The sequence below is a fragment of the Microcaecilia unicolor genome, chromosome 8 (genome assembly GCF_901765095.1).
Source record: "Microcaecilia unicolor chromosome 8, aMicUni1.1, whole genome shotgun sequence".
Classification (NCBI taxonomy): Eukaryota; Metazoa; Chordata; class Amphibia; order Gymnophiona; family Siphonopidae; genus Microcaecilia; species Microcaecilia unicolor.
The window spans coordinates 232,468,043-232,484,809 of record NC_044038.1 but is presented as its reverse complement, the minus strand read 5'-3'; the positions used below and the strand labels follow the sequence as shown (position 1 = coordinate 232,484,809).

General features: G+C 49.8%; 1 protein-coding gene across 5 annotated transcripts in view; it reads right to left on the bottom strand.

Moving 5' to 3' along the window:
• KIAA1755 (KIAA1755 ortholog) overlaps nucleotides 1-16,767 on the bottom strand; it is a 116,133-nt gene that overhangs the window by 7,008 nt on the left and 92,358 nt on the right. For 4 of the 5 annotated variants that reach the window (XM_030211577.1, XM_030211578.1, XM_030211579.1 and 1 more), the window contains 5 exons: nucleotides 12,678-12,767; nucleotides 10,411-10,635; nucleotides 6,976-7,146; nucleotides 4,093-4,270; nucleotides 725-841 (listed from right to left, as the gene is read on the bottom strand). In XM_030211577.1, coding sequence (XP_030067437.1) covers nucleotides 725-841; nucleotides 4,093-4,270; nucleotides 6,976-7,146; nucleotides 10,411-10,635; nucleotides 12,678-12,767 — 781 coding nt within the window. Of the gene's footprint in view, nucleotides 1-724; nucleotides 842-4,092; nucleotides 4,271-6,975; nucleotides 7,147-10,410; nucleotides 10,636-12,677; nucleotides 12,768-16,767 lie in introns of those variants that run through there. The other variant, XM_030211581.1, reaches the window with a different exon arrangement.

Here is a 16,767-nt window from a genome sequence, read left to right as displayed (position 1 = left end):
ATAATAACAATAATAACTCGGTTACAGTCATATCATAGTCACAGTTTATGAAATATACTAGCCTTTGAGCCCGTTAAAACGGGCTACTATTGGAATGGGGGTTTTCCAAGGTCCCCCCCCTGAGGTTGTCGCTGCCCTCTCCCCCCCCTGAGGTCGCCGCTACCGGTACCCCCCCCCCCCCCCGGAGTCGCCGCCGCCACCCCCCCACCCGGCTCGGGCCCTCTGTTCGCTATTAATTCAACTTACATCGCCGCAGCACGCAGATCAGCTGAGCTCCCGTCGGCCTGGCCTTCCTTCTCTGCCTGTGTCCCGCCCTCGTGTGACATACCGTCGGCGAGAGCGGGACACAGGCAGGGAAGGAAGGCCGACCGGAGCTCAGCTGATCTACGTGCTGCGGCGATGTAAGTTGAATTAATAGCGATCAGAGGGCCCGGGCCGGGTGGAGGGGTGGCGGCGGCGACCTCGGGGGGGGAGCGCAGTTTCCCTCTCTGTGCCGCCCCTGTCATCACGTATTGACGCGGGGGCGGTGTCAGAGAGGGAAGTCTCTACTGCGCATTTGCGAGTGAGTTCGGTCACTCGCCGTTTATATGTTTGATTATGTGTGCGATAACTTACGATCAGCACAGCCTGCAAAGCAGGGGAACTATGAAACCCAAAAGTCCATAGAACAAGTGCAAACAGATAATATGCTGACTACCAAAGAGATGAGGTGACTTGCACATACCTTTTCCAAAATGTGTACAATTGACAGCTCTGTCGCTAATCGCTGCCTCGCTGGGCTGAATGTCTGTGAAAGGCTTACAGCCAAGGCCGGCCAATGCTCTCTCCTGCCTGCGGAGCTCTGAGGAGAAACACAAAACTTTAGTGACTGGATTGTGAACAAATTAATTCCCCATAGGTAGAGGGGGGAGACATGAGAGGGTACAGCCCTCCTCCCAAATGCTCTAACTACTATTTGCGTTGCAAACCGTACGAGGAGAGACTTGCTGGCCTGAACATGTATACCTTAGAGGAAAGGAGAAACAGGGGTGACATGATACAGAGGTTCAAATATCTGAAAGGTATTAATCCACAAATGAACCTTTTTCGGAGACGGGAAGGTGGTAATGCTAGAGGACATGAATTCAGGTTGAAGGGGGGCAGACTCAGGACTAATGTCAGGAAGTATTTTTTCACAGAGAGGGTGGTGGATATGTGGAATGCCCTCCCACGGGAGACGGTGGAGATGAAAACGATAATGGAATTCAAACATGCGTGGGATAAACACAAAGGAATCCTGTTTAGAAGGAATGGTTCTGCGGAATCTTAGCGGAGATTGGGTGGGGACGCCGGTAATTGGGAAACAAAATGGGAGCTGGGCAGACTTCTACGGTCTATGCCCTGATCGTGACTGAATAGATAGGGATGGGCTGGAGTGTAAATTTTAAGGGGCTTCGACGTTAGCTCCAGAACAAGAACAGTGCTGGGCAGACTTCTACGGTCTGTGCCCTGAGAAAGGCAAGGACAAATCAAACTGGGGTATACATATAAAGTATCGCATGCTATGTAAATGAGTTTATCTTGTTGGGCAGACTGGATGGACCGTACAGGTCTTTATCTGCCGTCATTTACTATGTTACTATGCTACTAATGATGAATTGACTTTTCTCCTCCCACTGTCAATATGGCTTATGTGCCCTTTCCCTCCCCTAAACTAAGTATGCAATGTAAGCTTATGGACTTCATGCATTCTGTATCTCCCGTCTTCCTGAGTGGGAAAGCACAGGGTACAAATGTAACAAAAATAAAACAGATACTATTGGAGATTCTACATGGAATGTTGCTACTATTGGAGATTCTACATGGAATGTTGCTACTATTGGAGATTCTACATGGAATGCTGCTATTCCACTAGCAACATTCCATGTAGAAGGCTGCGCAGGCTTCTGTTTCTGTGAGTCTGACGTCCTTGGTGTTAAAAGCTCATGTGATTGAATGTGGAAAAGGCTCTTCTTTTCTCCAAATCTCAATGCGTATCATTTCCCTTAAGTCTATTTTGCTATATATTGGAGGATTTTGGACTATGAAGATGGGCTTCTAAACCAAGTACAAATGTTAGTGTAGCTCCCATTATGCAGGAAGAGCTTGTTACTACAGATAGAAGTAGCGATAGAATTTTTCTAGCTGGATGCAATTCTCAAATGCTGTCCGACTGGAGCTTATTGGGATTGGGTTTGAATGCTCAATATCTCCAATTCAGAACTTTAATTTTGTGAATCTTCATCCTGGCTCCCGTACTCTATAGTTTTTTTTTTTACCTCTACCCAATTTCTATTTAGAAAGCAAAAGTCCCAAATTAGTTACAGGTTAATAAAACTAATGAATTCCATTTGCAATCATAAATGTTTAGCATCCCTTGTAAAGAAAATAATATTCCCGTTTTAAGGAACAACAATGACTTCTACATTTCATCTGAGCCTCATTAATGTGACATATAACATTAAACTAAGCAAAAAAAGAAGACATCTTTAATTATTTTTGCTCCAATCAATCAATGAAATTTGAACTTGTATGTCTGCCTCCCCAGAAATATGCCCAAGATATGCAACAACATAATCGCCAATGAAATAATTTTTACATTTTTAGCGGAGGAAGAAGGATTTGTCCTGCCTCAAAGCACAAAGGGCCCGAGATTGGCCTGGAGTGGATCCCCAGTTTTTGCTTGTATACCTATGTCGAGTTGCAATTCTCAAAACCAACAATTACTGATCTTGTAACTCAGTGGTGTACCAAGGGCGGGGCGGTATAGGTGGTACGCCCCGGGTGCAGGCTGCAAGGGGGTGCAGCCGCACGGCTGTTGGCTCTGCTGGTTCCCTGCTCCCTCCGACGTTACCTCCTGTTCAGGGCAGAGAACCGGCAGAGCCGACACCCAGGAGGTGATGCGCTGGGGGGGGGGGGGGGGGGTGCACAGTGGCGATATCTGCCCTGGGTCACAGCCGACATAGGTATGCCACTTTTGTAACTTCATGTTTCGTGCTCTAAGTGACAAACATTCGTACCGATTTTGCATGCCAGTTGAGTTTCAAGCTAAGCAAGACAGCATTTAAAAGCTCATTTTCAAGGGTCGAGCAGTGTGGGTGGTTATTTGTTCTTTGTCAGTGAATGTGTATTGAGGTGCCCTGTTCCCTCTAAGCTGAGCGGGAGTCGTCCTCCACCTTTAGTCCTGCCAGTGTGAGGTGCTATTTCACTATCCCATCAAACATATAAACGGCAAGTGACCGACTCACCTGCAAATGCGCAGTAGAGACTTCCCTCTCTGTCCCGCCCTCGCGTCAAGATGTCATGACGTCAGAGGGCGGAACAGAGAGGGAAACAAAGTCGGACTGTCGGACGCCGCTGCCACCGCCTGGAAATGAATATCGCGTGAACCAACCTCCACCCTCCCCCCCCCCCATCCCTGCCACCGCTCCCGCCCCCCTCCGTATCGGGCCCCCTGCACTGCTGCTGCCTGTAGCGCTTTCACACAGAGGTGAGAGGCGCTGTCAGGTCAGTTTAGGGGGCCCGGCACGGAGGGGGGAGGGAGCGGCGGCGGCAAGGAGGGTAGCTGGACATGGGGTGAGAGCAGGGCAGAGAGGAGGGTTGCTGGACATGGGGGGGGGGGGTGATCGGTGGACGGGGTGAGGCCAGGGGAGAGAGGAGGGCTGCAATACTCGCCTGTTTTTAGGGGCTTAACGGCTAGTTTTCAATAATTAGGGACAGGCTAGCTCTGTGGGACTCGAGGGAGCCTGTGTGTTCCTAGCAATTCAAAACATACCGTTGAAACAGCGCCTCCCGATGGTAGCAATGCATTTGGAGGAACTCCCGCTCAGTTAAGAGGGAACAGTGATTGAGGGGCAGGGTTTGATCTGTTTTAACCTGCCAAGGATATTTTCCCCCAGACTGGCATGCTATCAGTGTGTTTGCTAAATAAATCAAGACCTACTGCAATGGTTTCAACACCTGCCCTCCCCATCGCCCTTCCTAACACTGTTAGACCTCTATATTCTGAAATTTTAGGAATGTTGGGCATTGATAACATTCCTTTTAGCTTTGACTTATTTTTTTTACACTCACCCCGGTTCTTGATAGCCTGGTCCCACAGGATGGTTTGCAGGTCTGTGGTCCAGTCCTCTTTCACATTCATCGAAGAGGCCTGAAGGATATAGGTATCCTGAGATTTTCTTCTCCTGAACCAGATCTCAAAGCACAAGGCACTGCCTCCCGAAGTGTGCGTCAGGCCAATCTCAGAGGTCTGCAGCAGGGAAAACACAGCTACCGAACTGTGGCAAATGCTTCAATGCAGTGGCGTTCCTAGGGGGGCTGATACCCGGGGCGGATCACTGATGCGCCCCGCCCCCCCCAGGTGCAGCGCGACCCCCCCCGGCGAAAGGCCACCCCCGCGAAGGTGCACGCCGCTGGAGGGGTGCCGCGCGCGCCTGTCCTCCGTTCGTTCCATGCTTCTTCTCTGCCCCGGAACAGGAAGTAACCTGTTCCAGGGCAGAGAAGCATGGAACGAACGGAGGACAGGCGCGCGCGGCACCCCCCCCCCCCCCCCCCAGCGGCGTGCACCCAGGGCGGACCGCACCCACCGCCCCCCCCCCCCTAGGAACGCCACTGCTTCAATGACATCTCTTTTATCGCTTTCAAAACTTTTAAACCTGTTCCCCCTTTTTCTTAGGGGGGGAAAAAAAATGATCCCTAGGGTTTACAAATCCAACAATTCAGCAATCTCTTTTGAACTTTTGCTAAACTGTGTGATGTAGTATTGTGGAAAGTTGCCTTGGGATCTCCAGGGATCTTTACCTATCCATACACAGTCGCTTAAGGTTATGAAACAATAGAACAGATTCAGCAGGAGAAAGAGGCGTTGATTTTTTTTTTTCTAACTATTTAAATGAGAAGCAAGTCTTCAACATTTAAGGAACGATCATGAAGGTAGCCAGCTTTCAAAGAAATGACTAACTGCTGTATCACTTTAGTAATACAGTACGACCGTGAGACATATCCGCAGGAATACTGGGGCCAATATTGAAAAGTATTTATATGGTCTCGCATTTGAATCTTTACAGCTGTGGAATGCGTATCTTTAGGTCATCTAAGTCACCGTGGCGGTAACTTTATAAAACTGTTTTTGTGTGCTAAGAATGTTTTACACATGGAAAATGGTTATTATAACTGATGTGTCGGGGGCAAGGAGGGGGAGGAGGCATTCAGACGTAAAAAGCAAGGACACCCAAAGTTAGTTTATGGCTGTTTCATAACACATGTGGGACTACATTCTATATATGGTGTCTAGATTTAGGCACGGTTTATAGAACACTAGTAAAAAAAAAGCCCGTTTCTCATTGAAATGAAATGGGTGCTAGCAAGGTAATCACCTTCTGTCATTAATGGTTTTTAAGGGAAGTTCCAGCGTCCCCCCTCCCTCCCAGTTCCAGTGGTGTCCCCCCTCCCTCCCAGTTCCAGGGTCCTCCCTCCCTTCTTCCCAGTTCCAGGGTCGTCATCCCTCCCTCCCAGTTCCATGGTCGTCGTCCCTCCCTCCCTCCCAATTCCAGGGTCCCCCCTCCCTTCTTCCCAATTCCAGGGTCCCCCTCCCTCCCAGTTCCAGGGTCCCCCCTCCTTTCTTCCCAGTTCCAGCGTCCCCCCTCCCTCCCAGTTCCAGGGCCCCCCTCTCTCCCTCCCTCCCAGTTCCAGGGTCCCCCCTCCCTTCTTCCCAGTTCCAGGGTCCCCCCTCCCTCCCAGTTCCAGGGTCGTTGTCCCTCCCTCTGAGTTCCATGGTCGTCGTCCCTCCCTCCCTCCCAATTCCAGGGTCTCCCCTCCCTTCTTCCCAGTTCCAGGGTCTCCCCTCCCTTCTTCCCAGTTCCAGGGTCCCCCCTTCCAAGTTCCAGGGTCCCCCCTCCCTCCCAGTTCCAGGGTCGTCGTCCCTCCCTCCGAGTTCCATGGTCGTCGTCCCTCCCTCCCTCCCTTCCAGTTCCAGGCCCCCTCCCTCCGAATTGTAAAAGTCATCCTGACTTACCTTGTCAGGGTTACGACGGCCGGCAGCAGTGGTAAAAAGCGTGCAGGCTCGGCACTTACATCAGTTTTCCCTTCTCTGTCTCTCAGCTCTGGTCCCGCCTTCATTTCTTGTTTCCGCAAGGGCGGGACCAGAGCTGAGAGACAGAGAAGGGAAAACTGAAGTGCCGAGCCTGCATGCTTTTTACCGCGCGAGGTAAGTCAGGATGACTTTTAAAATACGGAGGGAGGGGGTCTGGAACTGGAAGGGAGGGAGGGAGGGAAGAGGGACGACGACCCTGGAACTCGGAGAGAGGGGGGACGGACGACGACCCTGGAACTCTGAACGAACTTCCGGTGGGTGAATATTATATGCAGCCTTCCCTTCCCTCCGAGGGCGGGGCACTGAGAGCGAGTGCGAGGCCTGTGGTTGGTCCCTTCTCCTTCTGATGTCATGTTTCTTTCCCTGGCAACTATACAGAGTTCCCTAGAGGGCGGGGCAGTGATCGGGAGTGTGATTACGAACCCTACGAACACTACACGGCTTCACTGCCACGCTGCCATGGAGTCAGTTTCAGAAAATTGAAGGTGCGAATTATTATATTAGATGCCTAGCGAGTTTATAGAATATGCCTAGCGGCCATGCCTGCGCCTAACTCTAGTCACATCCATTTAGGCCGTGGTGTAAATACTGGCGCCTAAGTTAGGCACGGATAGAATTTACATGCACCACTTTATAGAATACGCTTAGCAAGTTGGGCATGTAAATTCTAATTAGTGCCAATTAGTGTCAATAAGTGCTTGTTAAGTGGCAATTATCGGCGCTGATTGGCTTAAGTAATTAAACTGTACACGCAAATCCAGAATATTCAAAATGTAAATCTGGGCATAAGAACATAAATATCCTGTTTTCCAAACAGCAGAAACCCACGAACGGTATATTTTTCTATGTGTTTGGTTCATTACCTTGAAGGATTGTTTGTAAACATAGATGTCATTGCCGTAGATGGATTTCTTGGTTTTGCTGAATAAGATGAGGTCTTGAAATAGGAAAATATGGCGGGAGCACTTTTTCTTCCTGTATAGCACCATAAATTCATCCTGACGCAGTAGTTGTCCCTGTTCTTTCAAATTCACCTGTGAACAAAATGGCTGCCATGAGCTGGCACCGATATCAAATACCTGTCCCAGTTTATCTCTTGCAATGTTACAAACACTCAAAATCTCTATATTTAAAGATGCCTTTCCCCCTTGATTCAGCTACCCCTTCCCTATTTAATTTGACTGTTTGCTCTGAGTCCTGCATAGACCTCATAACCAGATTTTACTCTCTTCCGACTCAAGCTATCCCTTTTCTTTTCCCGCTTATTTCCATCTTTCTATCTCTTGTATTTTTTTTTTTGTATTGTACCCCATGCTTTCCCACTCATGGCAGGTTCAATGCAGCAGGCAATGGAGGGTTAAGTGACTTGCCCAGAGTCACAAGGAGCTGCCTGTGCCTGAAGTGGGAATCGAACTCGGTTCCTCAGTTCCCCAGGACCAAAGTCCACCACCCTAACCACTAGGCCACTCCTCCACTGTTGCTACTATTTGAGATTCTAAATGGAATGTTGCTATTCCATTAGCGAAGTCGGCCCTTGCAGATCACCAATGTGGCCGCGCAGGCTTCTGCTTCTGTGAGTCTGACGTCCTGCACATACGTGCAGGACGTCAGACTCACAGAAACAGAAGCCTGCGCAGCCTTCTACATGGAATGTTGCTAGTGGAATAGCAACATTCCATGTAGAATCTCCAATAGTAGCAACATTCCATGTAGAATCTCCAATAGTATCTATTTTATTTTTGTTACATTTGTACCCTGCGCTTTCCCACTCATGGCAGGCTCAATGCGGCTTACATGAGGCAATGGAGGGTTAAGTGACTTGCCCAGAGTCACAAGGAGCTGCCTGTGCCTGAAGTGGGAATCCAACTCAGTTCCTCAGTTCCCCAGGACCAAAGTCCACCACCCTAACCACTAGGCCACTCCTCCACACCATTTTGCTTAATTTGCATGTCTGTTTGTTTTTATCCTCTGTTATTTATACACTAGTAAAAAAGCCCCGTTTCTGATGCAAATGAAACGGGGGCTAGCAATGTTTTCTTCTGTGTGCATGTGGGAGTGTGTGTGTCCGTGCCCTCTGGCCTCTCTACCCTCCCCCCTCTGAGTCCTTCACTATTACAGAGCCAGCGATTTGATTTCGTGCTCTGCTGTTTTCCTTCACTGACTGTGTTACAGAGAGGGCGGGGCAGACACTCATAGGGAAACAGGATATCTCGCCCCCTTCACACTTCCGGCTGGAGGCTTCATAGAACGTTGGTGTTGCCTTTTATATAGAGAGATTGTAAACTGCCCTGAAGGTACCCCTCCCTAGGGCGGTAAGTCAAATTTTAAATAAACTTGGATATGAAAACAGAAATTTCGGGACTCATTTCACAGTGTAAGTCACTGACAATGATGATACAATAGGAGCAGATATATAATATATATACCCCCACACCCAGCAACACAGCATAATCAATGATCGTACTGGACCCCTAACCTCTGATTCACTTCTACCTCTTTTGACCACAACACAATCTTGTATTTATTATCAACCGAAACAGCAAATGCCATTACGATACTTTGTAAGCCACATTCAGCCTGCAAACAGGTGGGAAAATGTGGGATATAAATGTAATAAATAAATAAATAAACCAGATATACCCATGACAGTGCAAATTCCAACCACAATAGAGGCAGTGCCAATGAGACCGCCTTGACTGATGTTGGGTCACTGAACATTAGGTGGGGTTGGAATTACTAGAAGCCAAAGTGATCTGAAATATAGATTAAGCTTGGGAAATGAGATATGTGTCTTTATTTTAGCTAAGAAAATAAATCAGAGCCCGTATGCCAACTTAAAAGTGAAGTCTGAATCTTTTTATAATTCACTTCAGCTTTAGGCAAAGGAATTAAGCATGGTTTTCTTATTTGGAAGTTGACAACTTACAGGTATGTTTATCCAATGATAGTGAAGTTGTAGAAGTCACAAGAATTAGAGAAAAGCAACAGACTGGGGCCACTATGTAATTTTGCATATACTATGTCAGGTGGGATTTGAACCAGTGGTCTAGTGTTAAGAGCTCTCTCATGCAATAATTGTTCCCCTGAGCTATCCAGTTCCCATTTAGAAGGCTGAACAAAAGGGATAAAGAGGGGTATTTTTGATATAAGTCCGACTTTGGATGTTTTGCAAAAAATGTGCAAAATCTGAATAGGAAAGAAGGTCATTTTCAAAAAATACTGTTTTGAAAAAGGTTTTGTGATTTGTACATTTTGTCTTTTGGTCCATTTTCGAAAAAAAAATAAAAACCAAAAAACAAACAAACCAAAATGTTCAAGTGCAAAATGCACAAAACCAAGCCATTGGGATGTAGGAGGAGCCAGCATTTTTAGTAGACCGGTCCCCCAGACATTCCAGGAAAGGGAAATGGAATGGGACTTGATATACTGCCTTTCTCTGCACCCCCGTGGCCCCGCCCCGCCGCCCCCCCCTGAGGTCGTCGCCGCCGCCGCTCCCCTCCTCCACCCGCCCCCCTCCATCTGCCACCGGGCCGGGCCCTCACAGCGCCTCTCACCTCCGTGTGAAAGCGCTGCAGCAAGCAACAGCTGATCGCTTCCCTTCGGACTTCCCTCCTTTCCTCCCTGGCCCGCCCTCGTCTGATGTAAGTAACTTACGTAAGTAACTTTTGTCAGACGAGGGCGGGCCAGGGAGGAAAGGAGGGAAGTCCGAAGAGAGGCAATCAGCTGTTGCCTGCTGCAGCACCTTCACACGGAGGTGAGAGGCGTTGTGAGGGCCCGGCCAGGTGGCAGACGGAGGGGGGCAGGTGGAGGGGGGGGGGGGAGCAGCGGCGGTGATGACCTCAGGGGGGGCGGCGGGGGTGGGACTGCAGGAAGCTGTCATTTCAATGCGGGGGGGGGGGGGGGGGGGGGAAGGACATCCATAAAGGACGTCCATAGGCACAGCTCATCTTTTTTTTAATATATATATAGTGAAGCCCCAACGACAGGTACAGACCTCTCGTTAGATTTTCCAGCGTTAAGGCAATCAGAAAAAGTTAGTGCATCTCATTACAATAGGGTTTCTACACAATTTGCTCATCCTGCCATTAACATACCCCTGACACATCCCGTTGTGATTTGAACACACTTCTGATGGACATAGAAAAATGTCTAAAAATTGATTCTGAAAATACCAATTTGGACATTTTTGGGAGAAATTTATGCCACTTTTTGGATGTTTTCCTCTTTTGAAAACGAGCTCCAAAGTGTCTTATTTTCCCAGATTTATTCTCCCCGTTGTTTTGGGAAGCTGTACTTACATCACAGTCCTGAATGTCATCCATGGCAAGAAGGTCATTTCCGTGACGTAGCTGGAACCTGACAACTTGTTGTGCAGCTTGTAACTCGCTCCGTGCCTTGTCCCGAGAGGGGTCACACTCCCTCAACATGTCCTCCAAAAGTAAGTTATACTTGCTAATCCTCTGGATAGGTTTCAGGAGATAGGAAGACAGGTCCATTTTATCTCCTAGCTCGTGCTGTTTACGCTACAGAGGGAACTCGGTGTTAGTACAAGAAACCGGAGCAGTCACCTGCTTTCATAGGTTACATTAAAGCAATTGACTTCAAAACTAAAACTCATGTTACAGGTCATCCATCCATAAGAAGTTCATCTGCCCCATAAAATATATCAGGATTCCAAACCTCCGCTTACAGAAAAGCTTCCAATTGATATCACTCATTGATTATACATGGAGAAGGTGTACCACCTCATGGGTCTGGGATTCAGGATAGCCAATGACTTTGCATATTTTTCATCTAATTGCCTCATAAATTTGCAGACTTTGCTTATCAGGGAAAACTGGTCCCATTTGAGACTCTCAATGAGTAGAATAGTCTTCTAACAGAACCGTTCCTGCAAGGGAGGCTCACCAATGAAAGTTAAGTATTCCAGAAAAGTAAACTAAAATGCAGAGAAAAACACCAGGTCAGGAACAAACAAGACCCCACTGCAAAGAAAGGTGAAAACATTTTTATTTAAGAAATTTGTATTGCGTGATTGAGTCGTAATATTTTTCTTTTGGTTTCTGTTATTCCCAGAGGATTGTTCCAGCCTCTTTGTCTTTGTGACCAGCTTAGAACTGAAAGGTATGAGTGGAATACAAGTCAAGATGTTATGTTAGACCAATTCCAAACCCATCTCTATGGCAAAGGGGTCTATGAAAATTGTTTTAACAGGGGTGGGATTAGGATGGGAATTGCAAAAGCACAAGATTTTTTTTTTTTATTACATTTCCAGAGCTACACATCGTCTTAGTTGGAAAAAGTAACCCACAGAAAAGTTGGTACAGTTTCCATTGTTAAAAATGTGCATAACATTTATGTTGGAAACTGATGCAAAAATCAACAGGTACAAAGTACCAGAAGCAGTGGCGTAGGAAGGGGGGGCGGGGGAGGGGCGGTCCGCCCCGGGTGCACGCCGCTGGGGGGTGTCGGCTCCGCGCTGTGCACTGCCCTCTCTGCCCCGGATCAGGTTACTTCCTGTTCCGGGACAGAGAGAGCAGTGAACCAGCGCGGAGCCGACACACCCCAGCAACGTGCAGTCTGGGCGGATCGGCCCTCCCACCCGTCCCTCGCCGCAGGTATGCGCTCCGGGGGGAGGGGGTATGCGCTCTGGGGGGGGGGTGCGCTCCAGCGGGAGGAGGGTGCATCGTGCTGCACCCGGGGGGGGGGGGGGTGCGCAGCGGCGACCCGCCCCGGGTGTCAGCTCCCCTCGCTATGGCTCTGACCAGAACACTTGTCACCAATGCAGGTGGTGTGAGCGCTTCCCTCCTAAACGATATCCTCTCATCTTGAAGGAACTCATTCAACATAAGTTGTACTCTATCTGGATCCATGGGAGTTTAGTGTTAGAGGCAAACACAGAAAGGGAATGGGACTTGATAGTGCCTATGTGTGTGTGTTCTTTTTTTTTTTTTTGCAACTACATTCAAAGTGGTTTACATCTACTATAATAAAACTCACCCTCAACGTTCTGAGGACACTGACGTCAGTGAAGCCAAGCCCTGACTTCCTTCAAAAAGGTTTGAAGGTTCGTGGTGGTGAAGCCACCAAAATCGCTCCGGGCCCCGCCCTCGAGGGCGGAGCAATAGCAGAACAACGAAGGGGTTGGCAGGGAGGGAGGCGGGGGGGGGGGGGAAATCGCTCCGGGCCCCGCCCTCGCGTCAAACATCATGACGTTGGGGGCGGAGCAATGGCAGAACAACGAATGGGTTGGCCAGGAAGGGAGGGGGGGGGGTGTTGGCGACGAAAACCTTGCTAGCGCCCGTTTCATTTGCTCTGAAACGGGCCTCTTTTACTAGTATTATATAAAGGTACTTATTTTGTACTTGGGGCAACGGAGGGCTGAGTGACTTGCCCAGAGTCACAAGGAGCTGCAGTGGGAATCAAGCCCAGTACCCCAGGATCCAGAGTCCACTCCACTAACTGCTAGGCTACTCCTCCACTCCACAATTTTGGAGGACTGTATCCTTGAGTACAGCCACTGAAGATTAATATCACTATTTTGCTGAGTTTTATGATACTTTACCTTGAAAAAGGCAGCACCGTGCTCTGCCAACAGCATATCCGACTGAGGCTTGTTCTTGCTGTAGAAAGCGTAGAGTCTGAAATGGTTTTTCTGTAACAGAACAGAACCTGTTTAAGATAATGAAGAAAGAATGCTGAATATGTCTCTACCTGTAAAAGTAACAGCTTTACCATTACATTTTATTTCAGGTTGCAAATTATTTCTCACTGAATAGTGATCCATTAGGTAACAGCTTAATGGAGAAATTAGGACTTACCTGATAATTTTCTATTAGTTTTTTTTTTGTTTGTTTTTGTTACATTTGTGCCCCGCGCTTTCCCACTCATGGCAGGCTCTATGCGGCAGGCAATGGAGGGTTAAATGACTTGCCCAGAGTCACAAGGAGCTGCCTGTGCTGGGAATTGAACTCAGTTCCTCAGGACCAAAGTCCACCACCCTAACCACTAGGCCACTCCTCCAGGACGAGTGGGTAGTTATGTCCATCGACCAGCAGGTGGAGATAGAAAATACAGAACTGAGCACCACTACATAGCTCCCTGCTAGCAGATCAGCTCCTTAGTATCAGTCCTCAAGCTAGGAAGAAGAACGCCCAATCAGGAGCATGGTCAGCAACCAACACATCCAGCCCCAAGAAGCATTCGAAGACAAGGCCCCTGGAAAACAGGATACAAGACAGTGCATAGAGCCACCAATGAGAACGTCAAACCACGGGAGGGCTCCTGGAATAGTGTGAAGAACTAATGGAAAGAAAATTATCAGGTAAGTCCTAATCTCTCCTTCCATTACGTTCATTCCCACTATTCCAGGACGAGTGGGATGTTCAAAAAGCTATCCCTACGAGGGTGGGAAGCAGAACCTGCCACACACAGAACCGACACCCCAAATGCAGCCTCTGCCTGCGTGGCCCCCGATATACCATCATGCTTACTGAAGGCAAGCAGAGAAGCCCACGCCTCTGCCGTACAAAAATCCATCAGAGAAGACAACGAAGCCTCTGCCCAAGACGTAGACACATGCCCAGGACAGTGTGCCTTCCAACCCGAGGAGGAGAATAGCCTCCCAGAATACAGGCCAAGACCACGGACACCTTCACCCACCGGGCAAAAGAAGTCTTGGATGCCAAGAGACCCAACTGCTGTTTACCAAACTGCTCAAAAGCTCTATACGAAAGGCAGAAGACATCAAGAACCTCGAAAAAATGCAAGAGAGCCCTGCGAGAGGCATATAGCCGACTACATAAAAACCAACAAGCACTCGGGCAAGGACAAAACTGCCTGAAACAAGACCGCCACCTCAAGCGCCCCAATAGCACAGAGTTCTACGCGAGAACTGTCAGGATCACTTAGCACCATGGCACAAACGGAGAGTGCTACTGCACCCGAAGGACCAGCATAAAAACCCAATCAGAAAAGGCACTCGAAGGGCAGTGTAAGTGACCCACACCTCTCTGAAAACGAATCACAACCGCATGAACCGCTAAAGAAGAGGTCTGCCAACAACCCTGAAAGCAATCCAGGGCTGCCATTGGAACCCACAATGATCCTAGTGCTAGCCCTCAATACTCCGTCCCGCAAAAATGCCAGGAAATGGCCCAAGGAGGAAGCAAATAACCGGCCGGCGCCGAGGAAGAAAAGCCTGCAGCAGAGAAGCCATGACTGAATCCACTAATCATTCTTCCTCAGCTGAGCCCTCTCAAGGGCCTGGCCGAAAGACCAAAGGCAGAAGAATCCTCCATGACCACCAGGCCCTGACAGAAGAAACCTCGAAACTGAAGGAATCACAGTAGCTCCCCAAATAGGAGCTTCACAAGATCTGCACAGTACTGGAGCCATGTCCAGGCTGGAGAACAGGAGCACCGTATCCCGAAGGACTGCCAGTCTTCCTCACTCCTGGCCTAACTTCGGCACGGGGAAGGCGTACGGGAGGCCCTATGAATTGGTTGCATCAGAGTGTAAGGTACCACTTCCAGGGCTGCTGCCACAGAACCGAGGACCTGCACAAAATCCCAGGCTGGACGCTGGGAACGAAGCAGGAGCAAAGAATCCGATGCGGTAACTTAAAGTGCCGCCCTTTGTGAGAAACACTCAAGCTCACAGGGAAACCAAAAGAACACCTAAACCAGAAAGGAAAACAAAACAGGAGGCGAACCATTGTTGAAGGGGCCTCCATACAGGCTTGACAAGAGGAGGCCCGGATTAGCCAGCTGTCCAAGTGCAAGAGGAAACGAAACCTCTGTCTCCGCAGAAGGACTGCTATGCGCACTACCTAGGAAAAAGGTCCCCGGGCCCGAGGGGAGGCCAAATGGCCAGAACCGGAACTGAAAAAGAACTGCAGAAGCAGCCCGCAGAGGGGAAGGTAATTACGCCTCCCTGGTCTCAAGAGCAAAGAGAACTCTCGCTCCGAACGGACATCAGCACAGACCTCAGGGTCACCATCTGAAAACAGACACCGGTGAACCCCTTGAGATCCATATTGGATTGCACTGCTCCCGTCTTCCTGGGAACTCCAAAATAGGAGGGGAACCGACCAGACCGCACTCGGCGGGAGGGACGGGAACAATGGCCCGAAGGGACAGAAGCACCTCAACTGAGCTTCTGCCCTGAGCTGCCAGAAGCCCCCCCGACAAGGAGACTGTAAGAAGACAGGCGCTACCAGCTGGGAGAACTCCACCTGGAAGCCAACACCCAGAATAACCAGCGCCAGAGCTGCGGAAAAGGTAGACCACAAGTCCCAAAAGGCCTGAAGCAGCCCCCTGTAGGCCCAGACAGACCAGCCGGCCTGGCTACATTGGGATTGCTGGGAGACAGCAACCATGCACTCTGAGTGCCCTGCCGACTCTCCGTCCCCCAGCAGATAGATTGCCGGGTCCCAGACTGAGCCCTCTGGTCAAAGACCAGACCTACACATGGCACCTGCCGAGTCCACAAGGCGAGCAGAGGGACAAGGAGCATCTTCTGGAAGATGCTGGGGCCCGTCCACCCAGCTCCTGAACTAAATTGCTGAGGCCATTCCCAAAGAGAAATGTGCCTCAAAGGGGTAACCCGACCACGCAGGCCTTGGAAGTGGCAACCACCACCCACGCCCGCAGCCAGAACTGACGCCTCACGGAGAGCGTCAATGACATGCCTGTGGCTAAAACACTAAGAATGACATACACAGTGGTCATCAGACAGGCTAAGCCTGCCTCCATCCAGGCAGCCCGGGGACTGCCCTGGGAAAAGTGACTGCTGATGCCACTGTAAACAGGACTGTGCCACCACAGGGCCAAAAATAGAAGCCTGCAGCTCCAAAACAGTCACCTCAAGGTGCACTGCAAAGCCCATTTCAGCTTCCTATCTAGCAGATCCCTCAAGGCAAGGCCGCCAACCACCGGGAGGGAAGTACTGTAGGTGACTGCAGACACAGAGCCCAACTTAGGTAAGGGAACATCTCCTCCTTCTGGCAGCAGAGAAAAAAAGAACGAGCCACGGTCCTCCCAAACTATAGGCATGTGTCAGATGCACTCCATACTGCGTCAAGCAGAACTCGAATGCCCAGGTGAATGGGGAAAACACCCTGAACGGGCCCCTGAGGCCCTTCATAAGGCTAGCCGCCTGACTACCTTCCGGAAACTCCCCAAGGGAGCCACAGCAATTGCCTCTGAAATCAGGGGAGCCGCCTCCTAGCAGCCCAACTGCAGCAAAATCGGAGACCATGTCTCCACGGGGCAGCAGTCGCAATCCCCTGGGAACAGGCAGGGAGATCCCCATCTCTTTTCTCTCTCGCCGGAGCTGCCAGGTCCACTGGACAAGAGGCTCCTAGCCACAGCCCAAGGCTTGGTGGAGCAGACGAAGGGATGGACCTGACCCAGGGTCCCCCCCCCCCCCCCGAAGGGACCCTCACAGACACAGCTGGCTGTGCGGGGGCTTCACTTCTGCCGAAAAACAAAATGGCGGTCATTCCCGCCTCCTTCTGAGGCGAAGCGCCGAGGCCCTACATCGGGGACCAGAGTTGAAAGAAAAGCGCTGCTGTGACCGAGCACGCCCTGTATGTGCGAGCCCTGAATAAGCTCCTCCACTTGGAAACTGGACTGCACACTGCAGTGGTCCGA